The sequence below is a fragment of the Dromiciops gliroides genome, chromosome 4 (assembly GCF_019393635.1).
Source record: "Dromiciops gliroides isolate mDroGli1 chromosome 4, mDroGli1.pri, whole genome shotgun sequence".
Taxonomy (NCBI): Eukaryota; Metazoa; Chordata; class Mammalia; order Microbiotheria; family Microbiotheriidae; genus Dromiciops; species Dromiciops gliroides.
The window spans coordinates 391,108,649-391,136,326 of NC_057864.1; the positions used below are offsets into that span (position 1 = coordinate 391,108,649).

The 27,678-nt window shown below is 38.6% G+C and overlaps 1 protein-coding gene across 1 annotated transcript in view; it reads left to right on the top strand.

Annotated features, from left to right (window-relative positions):
* The window catches only part of MTHFD1L (methylenetetrahydrofolate dehydrogenase (NADP+ dependent) 1 like), a 218,868-nt gene extending 191,546 nt beyond the window's left edge, over positions 1–27,322 (top strand). Inside the window, exons 27-28 of the mRNA XM_044003413.1 lie at positions 18,564–18,674; positions 26,453–27,322. Of these exons, the coding sequence (XP_043859348.1) occupies positions 18,564–18,653 (90 nt within the window). The 3' untranslated portion in view covers positions 18,654–18,674; positions 26,453–27,322. The remainder of the gene's footprint in view (positions 1–18,563; positions 18,675–26,452) is intronic.
* The last annotated feature ends 356 nt before the right edge of the window (positions 27,323–27,678 follow it).

Here is a 27,678-nt window from a genome sequence, read left to right on the forward strand (position 1 = left end):
TCCCACCCACTAGGAAGGAAAAAAAAGGAAGAAATGAATCCCAATTTAATATAAGCATAGTCAAGCAGAACAAATTCCCATGATGACCCCATCCAAATACATGTTTCTTATTCTGTATATTAGTCCACCATCTTTCTATCACAAGGTCATCGAAATCACATTTGATTATTTTCATTAATCACAGTTCTTAAATCTTTCAGAATTGACTTGTTATTTAATTATAATAACTTCTATCATTACTTGTAGGACCTGTAATTCTATTGGTTTAATTACTCCCTCTACCAATAAGGACGACAACCTCTTTATTACTTAGTGTTTTTAGGAGATGTTGTGGATAAACATTTCATAACCCTGAGGCTAGGCTAGTCATCAAGCAGCAAACACCACTAGGCCCAACTTGAAACTTTTCTGGCTTGGTAATTAATATTTTCTAAATTTGTAGTTCATTAATGTGGCCTTTCAGGACTAGTATAACACATTCCCAGCCAATCTCCCATTTCCTGGTTTTTCTCTTTTCTATTCCATTTGTCACACAGTTGCTAAAATAATCTTCCTAAAACACAAACGGGTTCAACCCTATCAAACTACTGTCATTCTTATCTCAAGAAATTTAAGTGGCTCCCTCCTGTCGATAGACTAAGGAAATAATATTTATTATTGCATTTAGAGCCTCCACAGTCTGGCTCTCTGCATCTTCCCAACTTTATTTCACATTATTCCCCTCATACATTTTACACTCTGGATTTCTAGCTATTCCCTCAACTTGATTGAAATACTGTTTCTCTCCTCCATTCATATGTGCAATCTATCCTCCATGTCTGTAATATACTCCCTCCTCATCTCATTCTTTCAGGGTTCTCCTCTTATTTTGATCTCAGATCATGTGCTTCTAAGCCTTCTCTGTTATTCCCCAACTCCAGCTAAAAATTTCCCTCCCTACTCAAGCTTTCCCAGAGCATCTTGTTTGAATTTTTTCTTTGCACCCTGGTCAGGAAGGTTATACTGGTGATAAATAAGCAAGTTAGTAAGGATGAGAGCCAGTACTTCAAGATGTGTTAGGAATATCAGCCACTGATAGTCATTTTTATTCTGTTAATATTCAAATGGTAAACAGAACTTCATCCTTTGTTTCCAAGTAGTGTATAAGCCCAACTGGAATAGCACATTGTCAACTTCTTGAATTTCAGAGACAGAATTTATGTTCCTCATTTAATTTATAGGCAGACATCAGCCTTGGTCATTGAAGGATGGGGGAAATTGGAGAGAGAGAGAGAGAGAGAGATCTTTTAAATGCTTGCATCCACATGAATAGATGATTTTAATACAATGATTCAGCAGTTTCTTAAGAACTAAGCATGGACTAGAGATAAAGAGAGCTACCTGAGAGAGGGGTGATAGACTTTAAGTGCAGAATAAGGCATCTCTTTTTTGAAGGTGACTAGTGTGATAATTTATTTGGCTTAACAATGCATATCTGTTACAAGGTTTTGGCATGGGATTTTTTTAAGTGAGGAGAAGAAGAGAAAATAGATTTTTGGTAATTGAAAATATTAAAGCCTACGGTTTTTTATTTAAATTGACTATACATTGTTCTTTTCTCTTCCTAATGTAACAACCACCCCTTGTATAACTGAAAAGATAAATCTGTTATGTAAAGCACAATTTTGTTTTTAAAAACTTTTTTCCAAAAATGATTCTTTGTCTTTTGGTGGGTGCCTAGATCATTCAGAAGCATTGAGAGTAATAAGCTTGGGGTAAGGCCTATGACTGACGCCTTGTCACTGAGAACATTTATCGATCAGTGAACTGGGGTCCTCGATTTAAAAACTATAGCCAGCCTTTTGCTTTGAACTTGGCATCCATACTTTTTCTTTGTAATAAAATATTTTTAGCACCCTTAGGGGAAGTTATTGGATGAACTCCCTTGGTCTTTATTAAACTCTATCTTTTGTGGCTGGAATTCATTTAGAAGAAAAGAGGAAGATACTCAGGGAGTTTCGTGTATACAGCTCATCATTTATGTATATTTATTTTATGGTCAGAGGTCCCTGACTTTTCCTGACAAGGAACTACTTTTGATTTCCCCTAATCCAATGATCACTGATAGAAGGGAAGGGGACTAGGGTAAGAAGTAGGCATGGATAATACAAATGAGCTGGTTTGGAGATGTACTAGTAGATCCCAGTCTACTAATAAGCAAATAGTTTCTCCACAGTATAGGACTCTGATTAGTTATCTTGACACTTCAAATAAAATCCACTCCTTCCAATCCTTCTCCTATCTTGGGGTCTGTAACATTGTTCTCTTCTGGTTCTTCCCCTACCTGACTAGTCTTGAGTCTCTTTTGAGACACCTTCCTCTTGTGACAGGGCAGCTAGGTAGCACAGTGGATAGAATGTTGGGCCTGAAGTTAGGAAGACTCATCTTCCTGAGTTCAAATCTTGCCTCAGACACTTACTAGCTCTGTGACCCTGGGCAAGTACCTGAACCCTGTTTGCCTCAGTTTTCTCACCTGTCAAAGGAAATGGCAAACCACTCCTGTATCTTTGCCAAGAAAAGCCCAAATGGGGTCACAGTCAGACGTGACCAAACAACAAAACCTCTCATGATAAACTAAGAATAAATTTTTCCCCTCCCTCTAACTTCTTTTCTCTTACCAAATTCTTTTTCTAGGCAGCTTTATCGACTTCCATGGCCTTAATTTTCCCTTTTATATGGAGAACTCCCAAATCTATATTTCCTCCCTCAGAATCTGTCTACTGAACCCCAGTCCTAAATCTCCAACTGCCTTGCTAAATATCAGTACTGGTATGTCCTCCCAACTCTGCAACACATATCCTCTCTATGTAACTCAAATGTGATAGATGAAAACAAAATTTATCATCTTCCCCACTAAAAGCGGGCCTTCTCCCTTTCCTGTCCCTGAGACTTATACCTCAAAGTCATCTTTGATTCTCATTCCCTCACCTCACACATCCATTCTCTTGCCAAGTCCTGTTAATTCTACTTTTATTCTCACTTATAGTCATCTCCTCTTCTCTATTTAACTTGCACTCACTTCATGTTCCTGCCTGGAATAGCCTTCTTACTGATCTCTCTCCAAAGCTATTCTTCATAAAACTGTCAAATTAATCTTCCTAAGGCATAGGTCTAGCTATGTGATTCACCTGCCCAGAAACTTAAGAGGTTCCCTATTTGCCATTTGGATAAAGTTCAAGCTGAACCCAGCATCTAATGTCCCCTAAAATGTGGTTTTACCTTAGCTATGCAAACTTATCTCACATTATTCTTCTTGCTGTCTATGGTCCAGCTAGATTGTATACTTTTTCACTTGCTCCAGGTTAGACCCCTGTGTGAAATACACTCCCTCCTCCCTCCTGCTTCAGCCTTTTTTTTTGTTTGGTTGGTTTTTGGTTTTGGGGTTTGGGGCGGCAGGGTTTGCGGAGCAATGAGAGTTAAATGACTTGCCCAGAGTCACACAGCTAGTGAGTGTCAAGTGTCTGAGGCTGGATTTGAACTCAGGTCCTCCTGAATCCAGGGCCAGTGCTTTATCCACTGTGCCACATAGCTGCCCCCCTGTTTCAGCCTTTTTTGAAATACTTCTCTGCCTTTAGGGTCCAGCTCGGGTACCTCCCACGTTATGAAGTCTTCCATTATTACTCATAAGAATTCTCTCCCTTCTTAAATTTTGCCAGAACACTTTGTCTGGATTTCTCTTCTGCCCCTCTTTACTATCTACTATACTTATCTATATATTTCCTACCTTTCCACTTAGAGTATAAGCCCTTTCAGAGCATGGACTGTGTCATTTATTATTTGTGTGCTAGCACCTTGAATGACTTGCACAAAATAGACTCTTTATGAATCAAGTTGGATATTGACATTTGAAAATTGTACTGGTTGTGATTTTGATCATTTGATTATTAAATATTTGTTTAGTCATGTGTGACTCTTCATGGCTCCATTTGAGGGTTTTTTGGGCAAAGATCTTGGAATGGTTTGCCATTTCTTTCTCTAGTTCATTTGACAAAGAAAACTGAGGCAAACAGAGGTAAGTATCTTGCCCAGGGTCACACAGCTAATAAGTGTCTGAGGCTAGATTTGAACTCGGGTCCTCCTGACTCCAGGCCAAGTACTCTATCTACTGTGCCACCTAGCTCCCCTGGGTTATTAAATATGCCTCATATTAAATTAGGTAGATGTGCCTGTTTGCACATAAGCATCCTCTTTGCTTAAGGAACAGAGGTAAAATATTGGTGGAAATATACCTTCCTGATCTAGAACAGGAGTGACTCTCTTCATGGAACTGTTGACTGGTCATAAGGTAGACCTGCACTGATCCTTTCTGGCATACATTTAGAAAAATGAAGGGCACTGGCTTGGCTTCTGTGGGAAAATAGCTAATAGGCTGATGGCATCATCCTGTGTGAGCATGCTGCAGAATTACTCAGATGCTTGGTTCATATATTATTTGAGAATGTGCCATCATGGGAAGTTTTCATTTACCAAGGTCAGTGAAAGGGCAACAAAGGGAGACAAGTTGAACTTCAAATGGTCTCTTGCTGGCTGTGTCACTAGCAGAGCAGTCAAGTTGTAAGCAGTCAACTTGCCAAGAAGAAAAGTTCAGAGAAAACTGGCTTGTTTTGATTAAGAAAAAGTGGAGCCTGGGGCTGTAACTTAAGAATCTTCTTTTGTGGTTAGGCCTGTAAACTAAACATAGCAGAAAATGTGTTTTTCCCTATTCTAATTCCCATAAGCTTAGAGGGGGAGGGGTGTTTTCCTTTGTTTTATTTTCTTTGGGTTTTCTGTGTTGTTGGGATTTTTTTTAAATGATAACAATCATCGTGTAAATCATTTTAACTACATTGGCAGGTAGGGAACGCTCCTTGACACTAGATTTATTGTGCATTTGGGGAAATAAATGAATGTGTTGGCCTTATCCCCAGGTAAGCCAGTGGTACTTGCTTATATCTAGCCATTTCTTACTATGCCATTGGACCATCAGCATCAACACATGCTTTATTGTTTGTCCTTGCCTTAAAACTAAGCTGTATCCTTGTATTTACTCAACACAATTTGCCACTTTCCCCAGGTAGTTTTAACCCAAAGTTGGAATGGTAGTGTGTCACAAAAGGGAAGTCATGAGTTCTGTGAGTATGAGTCTGCCACCAATTTTAGCAACCTTTCTTAATGTTTAAAATACTTGCTTCCATTTATTAGGCAGCAGTGACTGAACTGGAGTTTGTAGAAACATAAATTTAAAGCTAGAAGAGATCTCAGGTCAGCTAAGCCAAGCCCCTATTTTACAGAAAAGGAAACTGATGGAGAGATAAAAAATGTCTTGCCCAAAGTCGCCCAGGTACTGTAACTTGCAGAGCCGAGATTTCTTTAAAAGTCCTTCCTTGTTTAAAGTAAAAGACTTTAAATCTGAATATTTGTGGAAATCTGAGGGAGGCATAAAGCTCTTCCATTATGCAACAGGGGACAGGTTACCAGCAGAAAAGAAGGTAGAATAGGTGGAGTGAGAATCTGGGAAATGCCAAACACAGGTCAGGCGATAGGAAGAGCACGTAAGAATGGAGAACAAGATTCTAGTTCAAAACTAACCAAGCAGAGTAACCCAAACACACCAAAGTTCTAGGACAGCACCCAGGATGGAGTTGCAAGTAAGGCCCTCCATTCCTCAGTTTAGCTTTCTTTTTCTTGAGATCCATAGCTGTGCTGCCCATACTTCCCTTTGTGTCTTTTTTTTTTTTTTTTTGCGGGGCAATGGGGGTTAAGTGACTTGCCCAGGGTCGTACAGCTAGTATGTGTCAAGTGTCTGAGGCTGGATTTGAACTCAGGTACTCCTGAATCCAGGGCCAGTGCTTTATCCACTGTACCACCTAGCTGCCCCCAATTATCAATTATCAAATGGGAATTAAGGAACACAAGTAAATGCCATAAATAATTTAGCAGGTTGAGGTGTCCCAATATGTGATTCATTTTGATCTTTTCCAAACTAAAATAGTATGGCTCTATTTATGTAGTATTTTACAATTTACAGAGTTTCCCTTGCAATAATAGTCCAGTGGGATGCAAATATTATCTCTACTTTTCATAGCAGGAAACCTGATGCTAACTTAATGGGTCCGTGATATCAATTAAATATATTTTACATACTATGCTCTCGGGAATACAGAGCAAACAAGTGAAGTCATTGTTTTTCATATCACAAGGGGTAACCTAAAAGCAGGATAATTCAATAATTTTCTGTTCCCAAATATCTGAATGTGTCATTTAATGTTTGGTTCTGCCAAATGCTAGCTATGTGTCTCTGGGCACGTCTGTTTGCCTCAGTTTCCTCATCTATAAAAGGAGTTGGGGTGGGGGCAGCTAGGTGGCACAGTCCATAAAGCACCCACCCTGGATTCAGGAGTACCTGAGTTCAAATGCAGCCTCAGACACTTGACACTTACTAGCTGTGTGACACTGGGCAAGTCACTTAACCCTCATTGTCCAGTGAAACAAAAAGGAAAAAAAAGGAGCTGAAGATGGAAATGGCAAACCCCTCTGGTATCTTTGCCAAGAAAACACCAAATGGGGTCACGAAAAGTCGGATACAACTGAACAACAACAAAATCTGCCAAACCAGATGGTAATGCTGCTATCACAGTATACAAACCTGTTAAGACTGCAGCTGACATGACTGCTACATCATGTCTGTGACCATTCTAAAACCAACAAAACAAACTGTTGTTAATTGGCCATTCTGCCTTTTATAACAGCAACCCTAGTACATGGAGTCCATTTGGTGGCCCATGTTTTATTTTCTTTTAAAGACTTTCTTTTCCTTTCTTAAAGGCTTAAAGGTCAGTTTAGATTCTTCACTTTTAGTTGTTTATTTTCAAAGAATAATTCACTGGTGTGTGCTAGGGGCTTACTTCTTAAAATAATCATTGTGAATTTTAAGGCTCTACAGTCTTCTCCTGCTCTTATCAAACCACTAGCCTCAGTGACTCTTTCAGACCATTTCCTCTTTTTTCTCCCCACTTTCAGCCCCCAGCACTTTGGGGGGGGGTGCAGTGAAGGTTAAGTGACTTGCCCAGGGTCACACAGCTAATAAGTATAAAGTGTCTGAGGCCCGATTTGAACTCAGATTCTCCTGAATCCAGGGCCACCTAGCTGCCCCTCAGCACTTATTAACAGGTTATTCTACCTTCTGTTTCACTAAAGTTGAAGCCACCCAGCATGAGCTCCTTCTCCAGCTCCTTTTTTGCATTCCTGAAAAGTCCTTGGCATCCTAACCAAGTCTTTTTTTAACCTTTCTGATCACAGAAATAATATCTATACTCTTCACTTTCATTCATCCCCCTGATTCCATTGCCCTTAAACTATTAACTCCTTCCCATCTTCCTAAAAATGTATTCAGTCATAAAAAGATTTTCCTTGATCCTCTTACATTACTGGCCCACTTCCTTTTTCAAATATATATTTCCTTAAAGATGCCCCTTACACAATTTATGTTTGTGTAGATTGTCAATAGAAATATGTTACAACCCACTCAAATCTGCCGTGTTTCTCTACACTGGCCCTTTACAAGTTCAACGCTCTGGCAATAGCGTTGTTCCAGAATTTACCCCTTTCCAGCTTCTCCAGGACATTTATAATATTTTCAATGGGGTTTTGTACCAAGAAACATTTTTATCAAATAAAGCCCTGCACAAGTTTCCCTAGTTCAGCTTACTCTCCTTCCTTTTCATTTCTGAACCTAACTCATTATCCATTTGCCATGCTGTCCGGGAGGGAGGGATAGATGGATAGAAAGAACTCAGTGGATCTGTCATCCAATTGTATTTAGAGTTGAAATATTAGAATTAATTTTATAGTTTATTGCATAGCGATCCTTTCCTTTCTGTGATGATTCCAAACTAACCTTTCCTCCATAAGTCAGTAAGTCCCCCCCAAAATAAGGGGATAATGATATGACCAGAAAAAATTATTTTAGCCATTACAGTTGACATAATGAAGAAATATGGGATAGAACCCAATTATTTCAGACATAAACTATTTTCTTTGACATGCAAGAAAAATTTATCAACGCATAAAAGGGAGCAGCACTTCCCACTGGCCTAGTCAGAAATCCATCCGTAACTCATCTGGGAGACTTGTTTTTTTCAGCGTCTTTTAATCTGCCACAAATGGTGGAAAATTCTTTGTGATTGTAAATAGGTAAATGGATTTGTCACTGTGCTTCAGCAGAATTTGCTGAAGGGGTTATTAGAGGCTACTGAAGTACTCAGCAGTTCCACATAGGGTACTTTCAAATAATTCTTACGTCATTTCTTCTACAACCTTAATTCTCCAGTGTGAAAATGAAGGATGAAATGCTTATAATTTAACATCTACGTAACTAATGACCTTTTATGCATATTTTCAGCAATGAGTGTATATAAAGCATGAACTCCACAACAAAAATGATTAGCTCATTAGCAGTGTCAGTTTAAAGGTTAATATGTCATGTCAGTTCTTGGCCACTAAGCTAGATTTCATAACCAAAGTAAATTGGAGGGGGGGGAGAATAAGTAGAATAATTATAATTATGGAGGTCAGAGGAAAGACATTCATGGCTGTTACTACATTATGTCAGCTGAACCTGAAAAGTATTTACATTTTAGGGGGTGTGGATAAATGACCCATATCTTCTGACTCATGCCCAAGAACAAGACTGCTGTTTGCCTGTTGGAAGAAACCTTGGCCAATCAGTCCTATTAGTATGGACCTTCTTGGAAATGTTTATCTCTCATTGATAACTTACACTGCACAGCTCCAAGGATATTAAGTTACCTCTAACATGACTGAACAAAAGACTTTCTACTAGATGCAGAGAAACACGATCTCATTCAAGGCCTAATGTAAAAACAATAATAACAACTCAAGTCTTCAATGCTTTATCATGTCATGTAGGTGGCCCTGGGCTCTCAAACATGATGCTGTAACCTCTTGACATGTATTTTCACAGTTGTTATACTAAAGTGCTTCAATCCCGTTCTCTGTTATTTTGCTACATTGGTTTCCGCATTTGTAAAATGAGGTAGTTGAACTCAATAGCCTCTAAGCCCCCTTTCCATTTCTGAGTTCCCTAATCTAAAAATAGATTGAAACTACCAACCATAAGTAAACTTTAAACAAACATAAATTCCTCCTCAAGCAAATTTTCAAAAATGTCCAAACTCTTACTTAAAATCTTCACTATAGGGGCAGCTAGGTGGCGCAGTGGATAGAGCACCGGCCCTGGAGTCAGGAGGACCTGAGTTCAAATCCGGACTCAGACACTTGATGCTTACTAGCTGTGCGACCCTAGGCAAGTCACTTAACCCCAATTGCCTCACTTCAAAAAAAAAAAAATCTTCACTACTTTTAGTCACTGTCTCACCAACCCACTTCCAGAGAAGAATATCTTCATTCCTTGGCATGTACAACTCCATGGTGATCTTTCAAACATAAAGGGCTTTTCTGTCTAATGGTTACCTTCCCCCCCTTAATTTTGGGGTAACTCATGCTAAATTCTCCCCTTCACTGTTTGAGTTCATTTGTATGTGGGGCTTTTTAGTTCATGAAAAGCCCCCTTAGATGGCTTCCCCCCTGGAAACTTCTCTTCTTTAACTGACCTGGTTACAGAGTTTAAAGTGAGGATATGCCACCACAAAAGAACAGGAAATTAGCTGGTTTTAAAGTGATGCCCCCGATTTTTGAGCTCTTTTATTCCCTTCAGTCCATCATTTTGGACCACAGAGTAACAGTGACCCACTTTTATTCATAATAAAATTGGAGCTAAACTAGAATATTTAAGGATTGTAAGTGAATTTTACTAATAATTAATCATTATAATAATAGCTAACATTTATGTAGCTCCTTAAGTTCTGCAAAGTGATTCACATGTGATCTTCACAACAACCCTTTGAGATAGGTTCTATTATTATCCTGGGTTGTTTTTGTTTTTGTTTGGGTTTTTTGCGGGGCAATGGGGGTTAAGTGACTTGCTCAGGGTCACACAGCTAGTAAGTGTCAAGTGTCTGAGGCTGAATTTGAACTCAGGTACTCCTGACTTCAGCGCCAGTGCTTTTATCCACTGCGCCACCTAGCCGCCCCTATCCTGGTTTTTACAGATGAGGAAACTGTGGCAGAGAGATGTTATATGATTACCAAGAGTTTGTTGTTGTTAAATCATTTTAGTCTTGTCTGACTCTTCATGACCCCATATGGGGTTTTGTTAAGCAAAGATACTGAAATAATTTGCCATTTCCTTCTCCAGTTCATTTTACAGATTAGAAAACTAAGGCAAACTGAATTAAGTGACTTGCCCAAGATCACATAGCTAGAAAGTGTCCAAGTCTGGATTTGAATTCAGGTCTCTCTGAATCCAAGTCCAGTGCTTTGTCTACTTTGCCACCTAACTATCTTTACCCAAACCCATGTGAACAGCGGTGCTCAGGTTTTCCAGAGCTTTGTTAATGGACATTAATTTAAAATAGAGAAGGAACCAAGATAGCAGAGTAACAGGAATTAGTAACAGCTGAACTCTACCCCACAACTCCTCCATACAGATGTAGAAAATGCCCTAGACAAAAATCTTGATTTGGAAATCCAAGGGAAAAAAATCAGAGTGAGTGATTTTTCCAGCCCATGTTACTATAGAGAGTCTGTGGACTAGCCAGCAATATTCCCTCTGAGCATTCCAGCACAACAGTGTCTGACCCTGTTCAGAAACAGGGGCCAACTGGTAGCCATTTCATCATTCACTTCCCAGATCCAGGGTAGACTGAAGAAGGGACCTGTGCCTAGAGGGTAATATTCCAGGGTGAAAAGTATTAGTGGGCCCTCATCTATGTACTAAGAAAAGAGCAAGCAAGAAGCAACTGTCTGGTTCTGATCCCAGGAATGGAATGGGATCTCAATTCCAGCCTAATCTGAAGCCCACGATTCTGTCACTCTGAACCAGCAGATAGTATCTGAGTCCACTAGCTGGCTACTAGAACTCCAAGCAGTGGCTAAACCATGAGTATTTTGCTCAGATTCAAACTCTAGTCAGGAACTTGCAGAGGTCAGACCAGGAGAGAAGTGACCAATTTTTTCCTTTTATCAGATACCTGCATTTTGGGGAGCACTGAAAAACCTTATATATCCCCAGTCTGAGCTGTCTTAGAGATTCTAGAATAACATAATACTCAATACTCCAAAAAAAAAGCAATAGCAGGAACCTGGAGGACATAAGATCAACACAGACATTCCTTACATAAATGCACAAAGCTGGCTCTAACAGTTAAGTCCAAAGTCTGGAAGAATAACCAATAATGAATCTCACCATTAAAAACAAACAAACAAACAAAAAACAAACACACACCATTGTAATGATAGGGATGCCTAAGACACAAACCCAGAAGAGAATGACTCCAAAACATGTATAAGAAAAGTCTCAAAGAAAAACACAGTTTGGTCACAAGTTCAACTAGAATTCCTGGAAGAGATAAAACAAGAGTTTTAAAAGTAATTTAAACAGGGCCTAGATTCAGGGGTACCTGAGTTCAAATCCAACCTCAGACACTTGACACTTACTAGCTGCGTGACCCTGGGCAAATCACTTAACCCTCATTGCCCCACCAAAAAAAAAAAGTAATTTAAAATGTTTTTATAAATGAAATGAGAATGTCAGAAATAAAAAATGGAAAGGGAATTAACAGATTGGTACAAGATATATAAAACCTTGTCCAAGCAATAAAACTCCTTGAAAATCAGGTCAGTGAGAAACAGGGGAATAAGGAATAAGCATTTAAATAATGCCTTCTCTGCCTTATGCACTGTGGTAAGCACTTTTCAAATATCTCATCTGATCCTCACAACACTGTGAGGTAGGTGCTGTTACATTTTTACAGTTGAAGAAACTGAGATAAGCAGAGCTTACATGACTTGCCTAGGGTCAAACAGCTAATAAGTGATCAAAACCAGATTTGAACTCATATCTGTCAGGTCTTCCTGACTCCAAGCCCAGTGCTCTGTCCACTGTAAGAATCACTGGATTATCTAAAAGCCATCACCAAAAAAAAGTGCGTGGACATCATATTTCAAGAAATTATAAGAGAAAGATTCTCAATTTTAGAATAGAAAGAGAACTGAAACACAGTAAGACTATGACTTGTCCAATGTAATAAGAACTCTATAGTGGTAACACAATTAACAAAACCCAGGTCTCCTGAAATGTAGATTTAATATGCTTCCTCCCATACTACAAAGCCTAGTTAGAGCTCTGTCTTTTACTAGGAGGACTACTACTATAAATACCATCTTCTAAATATAAAGCACAAGCTAGCATTTGAACTAAATAATATTTTCTTATCCCTAATATATTTAAAGTCTAAAGATACCACCTAATAAAAAATAACTTTTTATAAATGTGAAAGAATTCTGTAATTTGGGGAATGGATATATAAATCATGGTTTATTCTTTTAGAAACCAATCATTTTTAGTAATGTCTGGTTTTATTTGTGGGAAAATATAAACTACCTAGAAATAAATGAAAATTTGTAAGCTATTTCTCAAGTATACTACTTATTTAAAAAAAAGGGGGGGGGCAGCTAGGTGGTGCAGTGGATAAAGCACCGGCCCTGGATTCAGGAGTACCCGAGTTCAAATCTGGCCTCAGACACTTGACACTTACCAGCTGTGTGACCCTGAGCAAGTCACTTAACCCCCATTGCCCCGCAAAAAAACCAAAAATCATCAACTGATTTTTTAACCCTTTTGTGCTGTTTACATTATGATGAGAAATTTTATAAAAGAAAATTTCTTTTAAAACTAAATTTTGGATTTTTTTGTTGTTGTTGATTCTTCTCCTTCCCACCATTATCCCACCTCCCCCCAAAAACAAACAGTTTTGCCTGTTTTTTTACTCTGGTTTTCTTGTCTAAAACCTTAGGTTTAGGGTTGGGTTTGCTTTTTTTTTCAGGGCAGGGTGCCAAAAGTAAAAGTGAAGGTCATTTTATGATAGAGAATTCTTATGGAAAAATTCAGAAAGATTCCCTTGACAGACAGAGCTTTTCCCTCAACTATTTCAAGCCAAAATGAATCCCTGAACCTATATATATTTTTAATAATAAATCATGGTTTTACTCTTCTATGTCCTCTTTCATTTTTTTACTAGGCCATTTTCCTTCCTATGCCTTCCTTGTGTTTTTAATGGATCATCATTATGTCAAATGATTTAAGTATTCAAAGGAGACAGTTTGTTAATTTAAAAGGACAAGTGGTAACAACAGTTATGTACCTCACATTCAAAAATGGTTAAATGAATCCATGTGGATTTTCCAATCCAGGGTCTGCATTGCATTATCTCACCACTTTCTATTTTTCACCTTCTAAATTTCTAATTATGTATTTATATGAGAAAATCTTTTAGCTTAATGAAGTCATTAAAACTAGAAAACATTAGTTTTTATAATATCTGCCTTCCTAATGTTCTGTATTCTACTGAGAACATCACTGGACTTGACAGTTAGAAGGCTCCCAGTTCCCCCTTTCCACTTCCTAGACCTTGAACCATGTAGTTTGTACATTTCTGTTTAATAACATTTAAACTACCTGTCCTTACTCTCCCACAGACTTGTAAATGTGATAAAATAATGGGTGTCAAGGCACTTTGTGATTTTCAAGGTGCTTTACAGATAATATAAGGTGGTAGCATGCTTCTTATCAGTGATAAGTAGAGCCATACTCATTATTAGTCATAGCCAGCCAGTTTGGTCTTGCTGTTAAAAATGAAAGCATCAATCTATGTGAGAGCACCCACCCCATGGAGGGATGCTTCTACTTTTGATCAAATGAGTTGAGTAAACAAAGGATCTCAAATGTACCTAACAGTATCAATTTCTTTCTGAATTGTAATCAACACCAGATATTAATTTACTTGTAAATGTAATTATGTTTGAGAACCAAGAAAGATGAAAAATAATGTCATCTGAAGCTAGAAGGGGGCCTAAGAAGCTGTCTTGTCTAATACACAAGTTGCAGACATCAAAACTGAGATTTTTTAAGTATATCTTGATTTAATTTAGAATGTAATATTGAATTCTTCATAGAATTTTTCTTTCCCTTTCTGTCATAGATTTTGGCAGATAATTTGCAACTGTCTTCCTGGTGGTCTTTTCATAAATGTTCCTAATGAGTATTGCAATATGAGATGACCAAGTAAAATTTCTCTCATTACATTTACATATGATTTCTCATTTCATTCCCATAAAACATTTATTTCTTAGCTACATTTGGATGCACAATAAAACCAACTCCACTCACTCTCCCTTTGCAAAATTTATAATACTGCATGGACAAGAGGTTGACAAGATGAGAACAAATGAAGGGGTTTTGAAATTTGTTGTCAGAGAGAGCACCCACATTGTTGAGATGAAGGATTTAGGAAAACAGAATTTCAGAGTTGGAAATGAGGTCAGTGGCCTTCTAGTGCAATCCATATCTGAAAAAATTCCTTTCACAGCGTTCCCAACAAATGGTCATCTAGTTGTTTGAATACCAAAGTATTATTGGTGATACACCTTGTCAAATCAGTCCAGTTTGCTAGCTTAATTAGCCTATCTGTCTTAGGAAGTATAGAAATGAGAACCAGAATACTACTCTCCCCAAGTGAAAACTACAGGTCTAGAAGTGATAGATTGTGGAACTATCCCAATTCAGTTGTTCTCAATGCATTAACTAGGCTGTGGCACTTTGGCTAGAGAGTTATAGTGGTGCTTGATCTGTAAGGTGGCAGTGATAGAATATTTTTAAATTGCTCCATGAAGAGAGTTCATTTACGGGGCAGCTAGGTGGTGCAGTGGATAGAGCACCGGCCCTGGATTCAGGAGTACCTGAGTTCAAATCCGGCCTCAGACACTTAACACTTACAAGCTGTGTGACCTTGGGCAAGTCACTTAACCCCAATTGCCTCACTTTAAAAAAAAAAGAGTTCATTTACCTCTGGTGCTTTCAGGATAAATTTCTTAATGCCACTGTGAGCCAGTCCAACCTGCATGACAACACATGTTGCATGGTCTTTAAGCTACTGTTCATCTGTAACTTATAAGTAATGTTAATTCCATCTATAAGAAGGATGTAATGAATGGTTAGTCCTCATAACAATATGATGTAGTTCCATTGGGCCACCTTCCCTGCTGTATTAATACTGATGTTTGGGTTTGTTCCTTCCAAATAAGCTTTAAATAGGCAAGATAATTTGAACAAGAGAAAAGCACGTCCCTCTTTCTTGTATTTGACTGGTTCTGTTTACTATGAGAGAATCAGGAACACCAGAAGCTTCGTGACTCTTTGTATGATTTATATAACTTTAAGAACAGAAGGAAATAGTCCATTGTGTTAGGATTCAATCACTTTGTGGGTTCTGGGCTCTATTAAAATTTCATAACTATAAACTATCTATGAACTCATGATAATACATGTTAAAAGTTTTCATAGGGGGCAGCTAGGTGGCGCAGTGGATAAAGCACTGGCTCTGGATTCAGGAGTACCTGAGTTCAAATCCAGCCTCAGACACTTGACACTTACTACCTATGTGACCCTGGGCAAGTCACTTGACCCCCATAGCCCTGCACCAAAGGAAAAAAAAATTTTCATACAGGTAACATTAGGATAGTAGGGAGAATTTTTTTTTAACTTTGGTGCAAGATCTATGATTTTATTGGTATAACAAGATCCCTCTGCCATTACAGATTGGCATCCATTCTACAGCTTTTAATCTTAGCAGTTTGCCTAGTGTGCTAAATTGAAGTGATTTGTGAAAAGTCACAGCAATATTTGTCAGAGGTGAAACTTAAACTCAGATCTTCTTAACTCCAAAACTGGGTCACTATCCCCTACACCACACACTGCCTCTTCTATGTCAGGCTTTAGGGTTTTCTAAGTACCCAGGAGCTTTCAGAGCCTATAACGTAACATCACCATAGAGGGACAAGCATGTTAAGTATAGTACAAGATTTATTTACCTTATACAGAATTCTTCTTTATAATGAATTATGCCAGGCTTTGCTCTATAACAAGAGGAAGGCACAATGCTAATATTGACACATATAGCTAATAACAGGGTGAGGGAGGGGGTACCACAGAGTCACCTACAAAGGTGGGAAAGGATTAAGTTTAGTTGTTCTTGCTGCTTACAGTTGACATTTTAAAGAAAGAGAAGCTGACCCAAATCTTACCCAGCATGTTATAATCTGACTTCTTGCAATCTTGATGGAGAGATAGAATACACGAAAAAGTATTAGAAGTCATTTAAGATTCTGGTTACAGTAAGGTAGGGCAGCTGTGGTGGGTTTTGTTTCTCCAGTTTCCCCTTCTCCAGGTCCTTAAGTATTCTGCTGATTACTGACTCCTCTGGGAAAACAGCCAGGAGATAGGTGGGGTGTGTTTCCCTTCAGGGTATTTGGCTCTGTGGTTGACTTGACATGCTACTCTGAAGTCCAGACACAGTTAACTAAAATTGTCTGAGAATAGCCTCTGAGGACTGGATGCTGTCAGGTTCAACTAAAACTGTCCGTGTACAATTATATGACAAATCACAAGTCCTGATAAGGGGCTAGGAGGATGACAACCAAATCTGCAATGTAGATTCCCAGATTTTGATTTCTTTAAGGTGTATAGTATGTATTAAATTTAATACAATAAGTATTCATGGTAAAGCTACATTATAATTCATTCTTGATTTACTCATAAGTAATGCTGTGCTCTTACAGTATAAATTTAAGGGGTGTAAGTAATGTATTTTGCATGGGATTTTTTTCTTTTTCCTCTAGTTTGTTTTGAAGTATTTTTTTCAATTTATCAAGTTGTTTCCCCCCCCCCCACCTCCTCCATCTCCTGCCACCCACTGAAAAGAAAGAGAGAACCTTGATATAATGTATAGTTAAGCAAAACAGAATTCCATGTTGGCCACATCCAAAAATCTGTTTCTTCTTCTGTGTATTATTCCATCATTTTCTGTCATTCTTTTAAGAAATAGCAAAAACATAACTTTTCACTATTCTCATGTCCACCCTCTTGATTCATTTTTTTAACAATTTAATGTGGAAATTGTGATATAATTATACGAGGGAATAACTGCATAGACTTCTATGTGATTTGTCACACAGGTGATGAGAGAAATCATGAACTATTCCAGCCAGGCCTTGTATAAAGCCTTCCAAAGCTAAAACAGCTGACAGTTTTCTTTCTAGAGACTCATGAACTAGATGCCAGAGAAGAATGTTATCCCCATCATATAAGCATAAACTTAAATGAAGATAATATGGCACTTGATAGAAGTTTTGAAAAATAAAGACAGTCCTCAGCTTGCAAATTGGAAACGTTCCAAAAGTTTATGGATAAGTCATTTGTGTTGGAATGTATTTCCTCATAGAAATAATGTTATATATGGTAGTTAGGTCTCCAGGCCAGCTTAAGAAAGCCCATTTAACCCATTATAAGCATGATCTGGTTCTACACTATGAGGAATAGTATTTCCACAAGAAAATGCATTCAACCTTCCAACTTGGGCTATGAGAAACATACCTACCCCAGGCCTGAGGCATAGGTTAAAGTTTCCATGCATAACTGGAGAGTATAAGAATGAGGGACAGTTTTCTTCTCTGTGGAGAAGGAAACATAGAGGTAGTATTCTCATGGTATTGACATGATGGATTTCTCTCTCCCATCCTCCCTTCCATCTTCTTTCTCATCACTCTAACACTATGACACTGTAACAGAGTACCAGTAAGCACTGAGGGGGTAAGGTGAGAAGTAAGGATTCAGAAGGACAAATGGTATAGAAAGAACATCAATCTCTTAGACCCCTAGGGGGAGAAGAAAGAGGGGAAACACCCCTCCCCCCATTGGAAAAGGAAGGGAACCCAGGTGGGATGTGCTTTATTGTAGAACTTGACACCATGTTCAGGTTATGATCATTTCAAGCTTCAGTGGACCTCAGGCCATCTAATCCAAACCTCTCCTTTTATAGAGGAGTAAATGAAGACCCAGGAAGATTACCTTACCCAGGATTTTTTAGATGAAAAGCATTAGAGATGAAATATGAACCGAGGTCCTCGACCAGTAGCCATCTGGGAGTCATAATTTCTCTCATCCCTAGTTTCTTCTATAAAATCAAAAGGACAGCTGGGTGGCACAATGGATAGAGCATCAGGCCTGGAGTCAGGAAGACCGGCCCTTCCTTAGTTCAAACTTGGCCTCAAATGTGACCGTGGACAAGTCACTTTACCCTGTTTTGCCTCAGTTTCCTCATCTGTCAAACGAGTTGGAGAAGAAAATGGCAGATCACTCCATTATCTGCCAAGAAAATCCCCAGTGGGGTCATGAAAAATCACACAAGAAAAATAAAATCAAAGGAATTTGATTTCTATGGTAATATCCGGCACTAACATTTCAAAATTCTGTGACTAGTAATTAACATCATCAGGAGCATCATGTCCACAGTGTGATGAACTGCTTGAATTTGTTCTGTTGATGTTCCAATGTTTTATTGTTCCCACAGATGAGCACCATGCCAGGACTACCCACTCGACCGTGCTTTTATGATATAGATCTCAACACAGAAACAGAGCAAGTGCAAGGCTTGTTCTAAAAGAACTGGCAACCATAAGAGGTAAGCCGTAGCTCTTTCTTCCTTTCAAAAAGCAGATATTTATATGCAGAGACAAGAATAATCAGATACGGAGGCTAGAGGGGTGTTAATGGTGGTTTTACAAGGTGTATTGAAAGTTTTGGGTTATATATTAGATTGTTTTATGTCTTGGGGAGGGTGGGAGAAAAATTTGGAACTAAGAATCTTATGAAAACAAATGAACACTATTTTTAGATGTAACTGGAAAGTAATAAAATGCTTTTATGATTAAAAAAATCTTTAAAAAATAAAAAGAAAGTTTTTGGAATGTCAGCCTCTTAAGATGTTAAATACCCATATTACCTTACAAAAAATAATTTATTAGTATCTTCATTCTGCCTTTATTAAGTACCTACAATATGTCAGGCACTGTACTCAGACCCTGGGCAAGTCACTTAACCCCCATTTCCCCACCAAAAGAAGAAGATATATACAAAAGAAATCGGGGGATAGTCTCAGAGAAAGGGGAAAAGGCTTCCTGCAGAAGGTAGGACTTAGACTTAGACTTTAAGAAAGTCATGGAGGGGGCGGCTAGGTGGTGCAGTGGATAAAGCACCGGCCCTGGATTCAGGAGTACCTGAGTTCAAATCCAGCCTTAGACACTTGACACTTACCAGCTGTGTGACTCTGGGCAAGTCACTTAACCCCCATTGCCCCGCGCAAAAAAAAAAAAAAAAGAAAGAAAGAAAGTCATGGGGCAGCTAGGTGGCACAGTGGATAAAGCACCAGCCCTGGATTCAGGAGAATCTGAGTTCAAATCCTGCCTCAGACACTTGACACTTACTAGCTGTGTGACCCTGGGCAAGTCACTTAACCCTCGTTGTCCCGCCAAAAAAAAAAAAAAGTCAAGAAAGATAGTAGGGAGAGAGATGAAGAGAGAATTCCAGGCATCAGGTAAGAGAAACAGCCCAGTAGCCAACGTCACTGGAACATAGGGTATGAGGAGAGAAGTAAATATAAGTAGACGGGAAAAGTAGGAAGGGTTTTAAAAGCCAAACAAAAGATGTTATACTTGATCTCTAGAAGAGATAAGGAGCCACTGGAGTTTATTAATAAGGGGGCGGGGAGTGATATGGTCAGAGCTGCACAGGAGGAAGATAATTGATAGCTGGGTGGAGAATGTATTGGATGGGGAGGGACTCGAGGCAGGGAAACCAACCAGCAGGTTGTTACATGAGTCCTGGCATGAGATGATGAAGGCCTAGACTGTAATTATTGCAGTATCAGAGGAGAGAAGGGGGCATATTTAAGTTATTTTCCCAGAGTTACATACCAGTAACATAGATAATTAGAGGCTTCTCTAAATACAGTACGGTCTTTTCCCTCAAAGACAGAAAGACCCCAGGTTAAGAACCCATGTTCTATAGCATCTTTTGTTACCTGTCAGAGATAGTGGGGTGCCTAAGCTATGGTCATTAGCCAGTATATTATTTGATGTTCCTAGCTTAATACTAATTTTGGTTAAGTATAAAATTACATGTTATATTATTCAGTTAATCCCATAATCAGGGATTGGGTTCATGAGGCTGCGTGAGCTTATGTCCCTAAAGTCAATCAGAACACGTGATTTAAAATGCTGTCCACTTCCAGATAGAAAACTGATGAAGGCTGAGTGCAAATTGAAGCATTTTTTCTCTTTTTTATATTTGCTTTTTTCACAACATAGTTAATTGGAAATAAGTTTTGCATGACTTGATATGTATAATGGGCATCATATTTCTTGCCTTCCCAATGGTGGGGGAGAGGTGTATAGGGAAGGAGAGAATTTGGAACTTAAAATAAGAATTAAAAATAAGATAGGGGGAAAAAAAGAAGGTCAATCAGAAAATTCTTCTGAATTGACCAGACACTTCATCTCCAGACTCCAGGCGTTCTCACTGGCTGTGCCCCCCAGGTCTGGAATTCTCTTCTTCCTCACTTTCTGTCCCCCCAACGTCTCTGGCTACCTTCCAGTCCCAGCTAAAATTCTACCTTCTGCAAGAAGCTTTTCCCTGTACTCCTTAATACTAGTTCCTTCCCTTGGTTGATTATCTCCAGTTTATCTCTTTATGTATTTTGTTTGTACATAGGTGTTTACCCATTGTTTCCCCCATTAGACTGAGCTTCTCAAGAGCAGGAACGTACGTTTTACCTTTGTTTGTATCCCCAGGCCTTAGCACAGAACCATGTTTACATAGTAGACATTTAATAAATCCTTGTTATTAACTGAAAGGTAGCTTAAAATCAGTCATTTGGGATCTTCTGAATCTAGGTCCTTGCCTTTAGGAAAAGGGCATCATAATGACATGCAAAATGACCTCACTGTTCTTTTCCCTCTTCCTTTATTTCTAAAATCTTCAGCATAATTTTAGTACCCTTTTGTTCTAAAATATAATTGCCTGTTTTGTTATAGTTTACCTATTACCTTTAGAAAATATCTTCTCTCTACTATCTACTCTACTTCTTCCCTTATTCACTTATCTCCACATAGATCTCTTCCCATATCTTTATTTTATTTATTTATTTTTTAGTGAGGCATTTGGGGTTAAGTGACTTGCCCAGGGTCACACAACTGGTAAGTGTTAAGTGTCTGAGGCCGGATTTGAACTCAGGTACTCCTGAAGCCAGGGCCGGTGCTCTATCCACTGCGCCACCTAGCTGCGCCCCCCCCCCATATCTTTATTAAAGATAGACTTTGGCTATGGCTGTTAACAAAATGCATTCACTTATAGTTCAGTTTCTATGTATTTTACACAGGGAAAGGCCAAGGTCTATTTTTCTTTATACCCTCTTATACCCAATAGGGTAGTACTTTGCACACAATGAAAGCTTAATTTTTTTAAAAGCAAATTCTCATCTGAAAAAGAAAGTGTAGAAATTTAAATTCAAGAAACTGAATAATTTAAAATAAATCTCTTAGCCATGTTTTTTATGACTTTCCTGAAAACGCACACACGCGCGCACACACACGCACACACGCGCACACACACGCACAGGAGCTTACAAATAGAACTTTCCCTTTTAACAAGGTAGAGTGAAGCCAATGAAGTCAGCATGTTGGACTGTGGATGCTTCATTCTACACCTGTCAGCCACCTCTCTTCCAAGAAGTATTCCTCACTATAATTCCTCTGAAATAATCAATGGTCAGTCACCACACCGAGCAGCGTTCTTATATCTTTCAATGTTATTTTCCATTACTATAATGATGTAATTTAGCCAAACAGTCCTGGATCTTTAGCTGTGATTCCAATGCTAGTTTTGGTTTTTCAGCTTAGCAAATTGCCCCCATTACATTCTTTTTTTTTTCCCCTTGGTGCTAATGTTTAGTCTTCCCGACTCCATCCAAATTGGTGTCCTAGTTCTGATTACTGTTGTTGTTCATTTATTTCAATCTTGTCCAACTCTTCCTGGCCCCATTGGGGGCCAGGATATACTGGAGTGGTTTGCCATTTCCTTCTCCAATTCATTTAACAGATGAAGAAGCTGAGGTAAATAGGGTTAAGTGATTTGCCCAGGGTCACACAGCCAGTAAGTGTCTGAGGCTGGATTTGAACTCAGGTCTTCCTGAATCCAGGCCTGATCTTCTATCTACCATGCCATCTAGCTGCCCAATTCAGTCTGGAGAAGGAAATGGCAAACCACTGCAGTATCTTTGCCAAGAAAACCCCAAATGAGGTCACAAAGAGTCGGACACCACTGAAAACAACTGAACAAAGTTTAGTGTGAAGTTTCTTAGGCTCCGGTTGGAAAAAAAACACAACCTTCTTAAACTGAAAATGAGCCTTTGTCCTAGCTAACCTCTTTCTGCATGTCGAGTCCATTATACTGTTTCTTTGTCATTTTTATGTGTTATACTTTGCGGGGGTAGGGGACTTACATCGTTTCTTGGATTATATACTAAAAACATCATGGAGACAATCAAGCATTTACCTTATTAAGGAAGATTTGATCATTTACCAAAAAACTACATTTTTTTAGGAATATTTCTGTGACCAGAAGTAACTTTCTAAATCTGTCCAAATGGATTGGTTCCCTCATTTTAATTCTGGCTACAAAGGTAATTGATCTTTTATCCAGGTTGCAAACTGACACTCTTTGAACAAACCCACCTTTGGTTCTCTTGCTTGTGTGCCTTTTACAAAAATTTTCAGCAAAAGGCAATACTTTCAGCTTCTGGTTGGGTTTTGGTTTTTTGTTTCCATGCTCTGTTTCCTGTTTGTGAACTTCTGTGCACTTCTGTAGGCTTGGGGAACGGTAATTCAGAGCTCATCATTTGACCCAGCTCAAACAATCCAAAAAAGGATTCAGTCTCCTAAGATAAATCCTTTTTTTTTTCTACAAAGCACGCATTCTTTCTGTAACTCTTCAGTTGAATGGTGCACCAGAGTATTTGCTACTGTGTTATTAGAGTTCGCTTCAATTGCTTCTAGCAAAAATACTTTAACAAAAGATGCATGAAACAAAAAACGTTTAAGTTTGGATCTTAATCAGCTTAGGTACCTATTGAAAGTAAAAGGAAATGTTTTGGTGGCAAAATTTATTATCAATACACTCAGACTAGAAAATTATCTACATTCAGCTTTATATTAATAAGGTTATTATTCCATCTAGAGCATGTTAGTGACGGCCATCACATAGAGAGAAAGGCTATTTTATTGAATACAATGACTTTTTTCCTTTCATATCTCAACCCTTACCACCCCCATTTCCAGGAAAGTATGTGAAAATGTAATATGAACTTGAGATGCTGAGAAGTAACCAGAACCTAGAGTTTCCTTCAGTCTGGGATCTCACCTGCAGTTCTTTTTACTATTGTTAGCAGGAGGGCATGACTCATTCTTTTGGATGTCAGCACCTAGAAGTGTTTGCACATGCATTTTATCCAAAAGAGACTGATCTCAAATCACATTCTCCGTCCTTTCCTGTACTCTATAACTATTAGGATTGAGTGGGTAACTCTTTTACTTGATCAAGGCTAGAGTCTAGTGTGTTTCATTAAAGAAATGGGGGGGGGGCAGCTAGGTGGCACAGTGGATAAAGCATTGGCCCTGGATTCAGGAGGACCTGAGTTCAAATCCGGCCTCAGACACTTGACACTAGCTGTGTGACCCTGGGTAAGTCACTTAACCCCAATTGCCCTGCAAAAAGAAGAAAAAAAAAATCCGAGAATCATTATATGTATGAGTTTTACAAGTTCATATTTTCATATGAAAATAGGTTGATTGTGATCATTTATAATTTGTATTACATCATCTTTCTGGAAGAAAGGGTACTAGACTTTATCTGTATGTGTGGAAATCCCAGTGTACAAGCCTCCTTCATCAATATAAACTGGCAATTTAGCTCTTGTTTTTTCAACTTAGAGTCACCTAGGGTATTGAGAGGTTGAGTGACTCATTCCTGATCACACAACTAATAGGTGTCAGAAGGTATTAAATAGATATTTCTACCACCAAGGTGATTATTTAGTTGCTTAATTATTAATTAACCTGAATTGAAATGTCTTGATTGCCCCAAAACTCCAAAGTTAACAGCCATAATATTCCTTAAATTATCAGGATATCACATGGATCCTGTGCATACTATTTACCCTTTGCCTACATTGTGCATGCATGCAAATTTAAATCCACTGATATTTAAGAAAAAGGTTGGAGTCATATAACCAGCAAAATGGAGGACTCTGCATTTTCTTTTATCCTCATGACCTCACACCTCTCCAAAACAGAAATTATGTGCCAAACATAAAGCAACCTCAGCTTTTTCCATGGTGTAGGACACCAAGAACCCAAAAGGAGATTAAAAATTCCATGAATTAATACCTGACTCACACTTATAAAGGGCCCGCTAGGATCCTAGCAGCAAGGTGACAGACACAAGCCAACCCAACCCACAGGCTTGCAACAAAACACAACCCCATGACCTGACCCCTCCCCTCTTTCTAGTACCATGAAGCTCCAAACTACAGAAATTTGCTGAGGACACTAACATTGTGCGGTGTTCCATGTTCCCTGCAGAGCTCTACAAGAGAGCAGAGGAACCAAGGGAACAGAGTAGGATGTGTGTCTGGACTTAGAATAGAGTTGATCTCTATACCCTCCTCCCAATGGCACAGAAATCCAAAGTCCAAAGAAAGGGTAGAAATGTGCCCAAGTAGTAAAAGCTCTAGCATGGTAGTACTCTGTACTTCTAGGCCAGAGAATGGGGCAGGACACCATGGCCAGGGCTCTGGGGGAGGTGGGACTTTAAGTATCACTAAAAAAACAATTAGGGGGGCAGCTAGGTGGCACAGTGGATAGAGCACCGGCCCTGGATTCAGGAGTTCCTGAGTTCAAATCCGGCCTCAGACACTTGACACTTACTAGCTGTGTGACCTTGGGCAAGTCACTTAACCCCCACTGCCCTGCAAAAACAAAACAAACAAAAAAAAAACAATTAGATACAGGCATCTATATTATGGCAAAAACTTGGAACCCTCCTCACCATTGGAAACACACGTTATCACTTTGAATCACTCTTCGTACCCTTTAAAAAAGAAATGCATCCCAACTCCTTTTGGCACTTTTTTCATTCTTATACTTCTAGTTTTGGCTTCCTGCATTCTCATTTTATTTGCCAAATTCTCCTTTACTGAATAAAAAGCCCAATTCATTTTTTTTCCCTTTTTAGAGATAAGAACTTTTTGTACCTTAGCCAACTCTTCAACAGCTTTTCTTTTAACAGGAGACTATAAGCAGTCAACACTTTTTTATACAGCAAACATATATATGGTGTAAGGAAGCAAACATCACAAGGAGATGGTCCTTCCCTGCCCATCACCAGGCAGGGTTGTCTAACCTGTTCCAACCCCAGATCCTCACCAGTCTACGTGTCGTTACTCCCCCCAACTCCAGCTTCTCTCTGGTCTTGGACTGTGGATTCAGGACTGAAACTTTGAGTTCTAACCTGGTGTTTGAAAGTGAGACGGACTTAGCACCAACCTTCTAACCTCTGAAGTGTTTTCTTTGGATTCCTATTTACTCTGTTGCTACCACCTCTCAGTGTTCTCTCTTCTTTCCCGATTATAACCAGACAGTAAGATGACTATTTGAATTTTCTAATTCCCTTTCTTCACCAGTGTCTTCCCTTTTGAAGTTACTCTAGGATCCTTTCTGGCTCCAGACTACTCAGGAATCTGTGGGAGGTCAGCTTTATATTTCAGTAGAGTTAAACTGTAGGCACAACAGATAAATTCACACATATATAAATTCAGATCAAAGTCTAAATACTTAGAGCTACATTTTTACATTTTTTTAGAGAGATTGTCTGATCACTTAAAATTTGCAAGTTTGAAACTAAAATGACCAATCCCTTCCCCTGCCATACTAGCTTATATGTATCTTCCATATCTGCTAAGGCCATTATATAGGGGGGGAAAACTTATTTAAAGAAAAGGAGCCATCATTGCGGCATCATATAAGTTCAATTTGTACCAAACTAACTCCTAGAGACAAAAAGCAGATTTGGAAGGCATGGAGTTTGAGGTCCCACAATAAATCATTTGTGAAGCTCAGAGTAGCATTTACATACAGCAGCCTGCCTTCTGGCTACGTCGTATTATTTTTCACAAGTTTTGTGCCACTTAAACAGAAGGCTTGTATACCCTCATCCCATCCTTAACTTTTCCGAGGTATCATTTACTTGGTGTCTCTTATTTTTGTCATTTGTGTCAAAGTACATATTAACTGTTGAACACCAAAGGGGAAAAATACTCATACACTGAACCATTTTTCTGTTTTTCAGATTGCTGAAAGAGGCCACTGCTTCCCTTTTCACAGCAGGTCAGAAAGATTTTTGTCTGTTACACAGTGCCCAACCCACGGTGAAATAGGCCAAAGACTTCTTTCTCCATTCAAGATGTCTCATTTGGAACACAGTGTTAAAGTTCAACAAAGGAACTTAGACCAAACTGGACAGAAGAGCAACTAATTTATTTTCTGTTTCTTTTAAAATTAACAGCTCTTTTTTTCCCCTCTGCTTACTGTTAAAAATGTTTGTTTTATAAAGACTAAAGGATTAAAGGGTGTCAGTGCAAAGGTGTAACATTTTCTTCTATGGGTGTTTTTATATTGTCTTTGAACTGAAAATAAATGTATCAAACAAGATTATAACACTAGGTAAAGTTCTGCTTTTTAGAAGCAGAAAATTATATGTGCCATTCAGGGCTACATACAATACATACACACACTCATTTCCTGGGATTTCTATTTTAAGGAGTTTAAAGAGCAGACCCAAAGTAAATACAACTTTATTTCTAGCTATCTTTGAAATCCTTTTTATTACAGAATACTTTTTAAAATCTTTTTTTATTGCCAGCATTTCTCCTTCCCCTATCTATATCCCAAATAAAGCTTGTAAAAAAAGAAAAACCTTAAAGCAAAACAACAGCGGGCTATTTGATACTACACGGTCCCTAATTTTTCCAAGGAAAGAAGAAAGATACTTTTTCTCTTCTCTCCAAGGTCACAATTATGTCTTTATCATCATGTTTATTTACATTCATGTTTTCCTGGTTCTGCTTCCTTCATGATGTGTATTAATAGAAATCTTCCTATATTTCTCCAAATTTCTCATTTGGCATTTCTAAGAACTGTCAAATAGTGTTAAGGTATTTCAGACATGGTTTATTTTATACCCAGTACTTTTTCAAAACAAAACTAAAAAATGTTTAGGTCACTAAGGATTTATTTTGATTTCTTGCATTCATCTATGAAAAATCTCAGTAGCCCTTAACCTAGCCTAAGGTCCATAGGTCAAAGAGAGAATGCATTTTAAAGGTCAGGTGTCTGATAAATACGGATCTCCTTTCCTCACCCTCTAAGTTCTCACTAGATGCATCACTGTCTCCTTTCCTCAGCCTTCCCTCCTCCCCAAAAATGCTTGACCCTTACTTCCTTTTAACTTCTTCCTTAACCCAGTACAAAATTTAAATAAAACTGAGGTTTGGGGAAAGCACTATAGTAAGCCAT